Source organism: Penaeus japonicus, unplaced genomic scaffold (assembly GCF_977035675.1).
Source record: "Penaeus japonicus unplaced genomic scaffold, GWHDUDI00000001_assembly GWHDUDI00000007, whole genome shotgun sequence".
NCBI lineage: Eukaryota > Metazoa > Arthropoda > Malacostraca > Decapoda > Penaeidae > Penaeus > Penaeus japonicus.
In genome coordinates, this window is record NW_028234409.1 from 43931243 (window position 1) to 43936242 (window position 5000).

At 37.4% G+C, this 5000-nt stretch overlaps 1 protein-coding gene across 2 annotated transcripts in view; it reads right to left on the reverse strand.

Moving 5' to 3' along the window:
- LOC122252948 (uncharacterized) overlaps positions 1-5000 on the reverse strand; it is a 14931-nt gene that overhangs the window by 2510 nt on the left and 7421 nt on the right. For both annotated transcript variants that reach the window (XM_043015662.2, XM_043015661.2), the window contains exons 6-7: positions 3444-3849; positions 625-815 (exon numbers count right to left, since the gene is read on the reverse strand). In XM_043015662.2, the coding sequence (XP_042871596.2) occupies positions 625-815; positions 3444-3849 (597 nt within the window). The remainder of the gene's footprint in view (positions 1-624; positions 816-3443; positions 3850-5000) is intronic.

The window sequence follows — 5000 nt, forward strand, 5'->3', positions numbered from 1 at the left end:
ACACAAAAAATAATCAAAGGCAAACTCAATCAACATCACAAACTCTCAGCCGTAATAAATTTAAGTAATTAGCAAAATTCATTTTCAATATGCCTCTAAAGAATGGCTCTTCAATTAGTAAACCTGTCTGGACTTCCAACGTTATCAATTAAGGATGTATAATCATCTCTAATTTAATACAAAATAAATAAATAAATAAAATATACTTTTGATCTACGTTTTACTCCAATACTCATCTTGAAAAGATTCCTCTTCTTTTTCAACAATCTACCACATCCTGGGTGATATATTCACTAAAAAAAAACAAAGAAAGCAGAAAAGTCTAGTCATATCCTATGTAATGATACCTGAGACAAGCCAGTGTGAAAGCCAAAGGTGTAAATGAAAATGAATAATTTCAATTTGCATGATTTCTTATCCTCAAAGGCTTCTGCAGAAATGTACACATTTCTGATGAAGCCATTCTGAGACAAAATATTAAATATTACTTGGTGCTTTTTCCATCCTATATCATCATAAATCCTGTTGAAGTTTAAAGTGATCATTAAAAAAATCATAATAATAAACAAACTGGATTTTTAAAACAATAAAAAATAGGACTTTCACTATAGATATGGCACAAACCTGCAACTCATAGGGTGGCTCTAGTTGTTGGCAAAGAGAAGTGAGCATTGCCAGCCAGCATCGATAGTCTTCACAGCCAGGATTGACTAGATTGTAATGCTTAGATAGGCAGTGGCTAACTATACTTGCCGATGCACTGAGGACACTTGATACTTCTACAGCCTCCTTGTTCATGGTTTCTTTCATCCCATCTGAAATTGACCATTGAGGATTACATAGCAATGAAGGTAAAAGGAAGGAGGTCAGATTCCTGATTAACTGATTAATCTATATTTCATTTAAAAAAACAAGAAGTTACAGTCAATCTAAACTGAAGTCCTTCAAATTCAAAAGTTAAAATTATAATGCATGGATTCCATATTACTATAATTTATATGGAAATGAATGCAATATTCAATGCCTAATACCCAGTACCTATCTACAAAGGTATTATAGGGACCCCCAAAGTCCCCTAAGGTAATAACCTTGATAAGGCATGGTCCAATATCACATGCCATACAAAGGATGTTATAAAGTAATGTTTAAGTCTACCTAAACCCTAAGATTATATATAAATAGATTCATTGTCTAGTATAAAAATCAGTTGGAAAACCATCTCCCAACCACTTAGCAACTCTCCGAGGCTCCCATGGAGCTCTTGACCCCTAATTGGGCAATGTAGCCTTAGAAGACTAACAAACAATCAAAAAGAAAAATCAAATCCACACTGAACGGAAGCCTTTTCATACTTGGGAAAGTCAGAAGTTCACTCCTCATATGGAAAGCATATCAGGAATAAATTTAAGAAAATATCATACTTCTGTTGTTCTCAAAATTTAAGAAAAACTTCACACTCCTTAACCCTCTCTGGACGGGTGGTACATTTCAAAGCCCAGTGGCAAAAGCCCAGTAGCCGGCCGGCGGGGTTCAATTGTATTTATGCAATTGAATTCGAACGCTAATAATAATGCATTTGGACTTTGCCACATTTGTAGCTAGAATTCCCCCGCCCCCTCGGTTTTTGGGTTAACCCATTGTGGACGCGTGTCATGGCATACATGACGCATGAGTTATCTATTGCTTCCTTGTCCTTTTTCTTTTACAAGTTGGTCAGTTCATATGCAAAATTCTACAACAAAGAGACAGTAAAATATTGAATAAAAGGATATTAGAAAACAGGGAATCACCATTTAACCCCTAAAAATCACAATGCCTTAAGCCACCTTGCCCCTAGCTGCAAATAAACTCATTCTTTGTATATGAGTGAAAATGGGGAAAACACATAAAATTCAATAAAACAGCATAATCATAATTTACATCTTAAGAAGTCACATACTTCTAACCATAAATAAAATAGAAAAAGAAAAACAAAATTATATCACAAGTGCCTCTAACACACAATGTCCCATTCATAGCAGGCTAGAAAACAATACACCAGTTCTTAACCCATTCACACCAGGCAGATTATTTGCCTAATGATGCTACCACTGTGAAGATAACAAGCGTAAGCAGCCTCCACGTGCTTGATATATCACGGCGCAATACTGTGCTACACTTCTCTTGCCTGACAATAGGTGTCATGACGTTCGGGGATTTTGGATCACTATGTTATTTCATTGTGCTATGGGTAATGAGTAAGTGATGTTGACAATTGCAGTCATAATTATTATAACTGCCGTAATAATAAGCAAAATGGGTTTCAACTCACATCTAAAACCTAGATGCCACCACTTTCTTCTAACACTAGCAGGAGAGAGCGCTTTAAATAACACCCATCTACAGTCTAGCAAGCACTATCTCTATAGACCGATGTCACATAGCAGGTTGCCGACTTCTTGCTCTAAAGTACCGCAGATGAAAGATGTACAGGCAGAACAAGAGGAGAAAGGTGACTCACACCATACCCAATGCCTACAATGTGCCCCTGTGCCAGTAGGGATGCCTTTTATTGTGTCCTCATAAAAAAAAAAAAAAAAAAAGAGAGAGAGAGAGAGAGAGAGAGAGGGAGAGAGAGAGAGAGAGAGAGAGAGAGAGAGAGAGAGAGAGAGAGAGAGAGAGAGAGAGAGAGAGAGAGAGAGAGAGAGAGAGAGAGAGAGAGAGAGAGAGAGAGAGAGAGAGAGAGAGAGAGAGAGAGAGAGAGAGAGAGAGAGAGAGAGAGAGAGAGGCTCTAGCTCTACAATGAGTGACTAAAAGGGAGTGGGAAATATAAAGTTATGTTGCTGAAGCTGCCTCACTTAGAAATAAAACCCATCCTGGAGTCTGGAGCAAATCTATCCCCCGTCGGAAAAGGATAAAGGGAGAGATCATGACGTGATAGGATGTGATCTCACAGGAGCGAAATATTCCCATGACATGATAGAACGTCATCCAGTGCGAATGGGTTAAAAGCCGATGCTCTACAAGTGACTCACTTTTAAGGTGCAGTTTAGTAGTATGTTCAATCAAAGAGCTTAGACTTTAGGTGTTAAAAGATGGCTGAATCTAGAAGTTCTAGTTTAACCAATAACCAACCAGTTCTGTCCTCTACTAAAAAAAATTAGCCAAAATTTGCTTTTTTCATTATCTTATTTAAATTCAGAAAAAACCATGGCAGTGTAAAAGTGTTACACTAACCATATACCATTATCTATTCACTTCTGCATAAGCATCTTTTACATCCCTGCCTAGCATCTTTGCTTCTAGACCATTTCAAAATCTATAGCAACCAGTAAGTCTAATGGACTTTTAAAATAAAATAATTTTCAACTGAAACTCATACAAAAAAAGCTAAATCTATAGTTTTTCAAGTAAAAAGCTGCATTCATCATGAGAAACTTAAGCTACATATACATATGCATTACCTTCCACAGTAGAATCTGCAACAGCAGGAACCTCATCTTCATCTTCGCTATCTTTCTGCTCTGGCTCCTCTTCATCCATCAACTCCACAATGTTGTCATTTGTCAAATAAGGAGCAGTCCTTGCTTGGGCAGGTTTATCAATGATTTTGATTTTAATGGCACTTCCTTTTCCTACACTCTTCAGGATGAATTCCAAAGGCAAAGTGGTGTCATTTATACGAAGAAGTTTCTTGCTAATGGCTTTGTCAGAGTCGCAGTCATCTACATTGTTCTTGGAGAGCTGGAGACTGTGCACCGTTGGAAGTTTCCTTCGGTCATCCACCTCAGCAGAGACAACCAAGGTATTGTCGCTCGGTCTCATGACTTGCAGGTGTTGGACTGTCTCAAGGTGGGTTTTCCTATGTGCCTGAGGAAAATGAAGATATCGATTTAGTCAGAAGGGGATGATTGAATCTGATTAACCCCCCAAAAAAACTCATAAAATTTTGAATCTGCAATCACTTTGTAAAACTAAATGGAACACAGATCTGTTAGTAAATCATCAATTTTCCCAAACCCCTTTCATCAGTTTGGATAGAATTACACATAGACATTTGAATTTCCCCTAACTGCTTGATTAGTTTACTGGGCAGCCACAGTGTTGAGTAGTTGGTGCAGCTCCAATTAATTTGAGATATGGGAGATACATAAGTAAGAGGTTGAAGAAGTATTATTGAGTCATTATTAACCCGTTAACGACGGATGACAAGATAACACGTCTAGTGGTTTTTGGGCTACATGACGGGGACGCGTTACTTTGTCCAGCCCGGGGCGCGGGAGGAACCAGCGCGCAGCGCTGGCTCGTGGCCAGTGCGGCCGAGAATCCCGACGCGTTAGGCTTATGCGTTCAAGAGTCCCGGAATTTTGGTCTATTTAAGCCGGATTGGCCCTATCGGGAACGGGTTAAGTGACCTCTGTTAGTGTAGCTGAGTGGTTTAACACAGTTCCAGAACAAGGAAAATTGGTAGCATACAGATAATATAACAAAATATTGAACATCTATTCATTCCCATACAAAGTTTTAGTTAGGGGAATTGCCACTATCATTCTTTTTAATGGACCTTTACTTGCTGAGAAATGTTTGAATGAAAATGGATAATTGAAACATAGAAAAGAAACCTATCATTATTAGTATTAAGCATTTTGATACCATAATCAGAATATAATATTGAAATATTACTTACACATGGTGTTAGCATCTTTTTGAATTATCAGTCATACATCTAATACATAGTTAAAAACAATAAACATTTATACCAGACAATAAATTCACAAAGATGAATTGTTATATAACCAGGTAGTTCAGAGTACTTGATGTAGAGACTTATATGAAATGCAGAAGTTATCAAGAGAAAAAGGAAATAGGCAGAGGATTTTTCTAAAGACTGCATCCTGAGAGACACTACAAAATACACAGTATCTTAAATGGGCAGAACATGAGATTAAAGTAAAGAGGAGCTAAGTAAAAAGCAATAAAAAAAAGAGAAATGACTGATCTGTTTCTCCAGTAAGTTATGA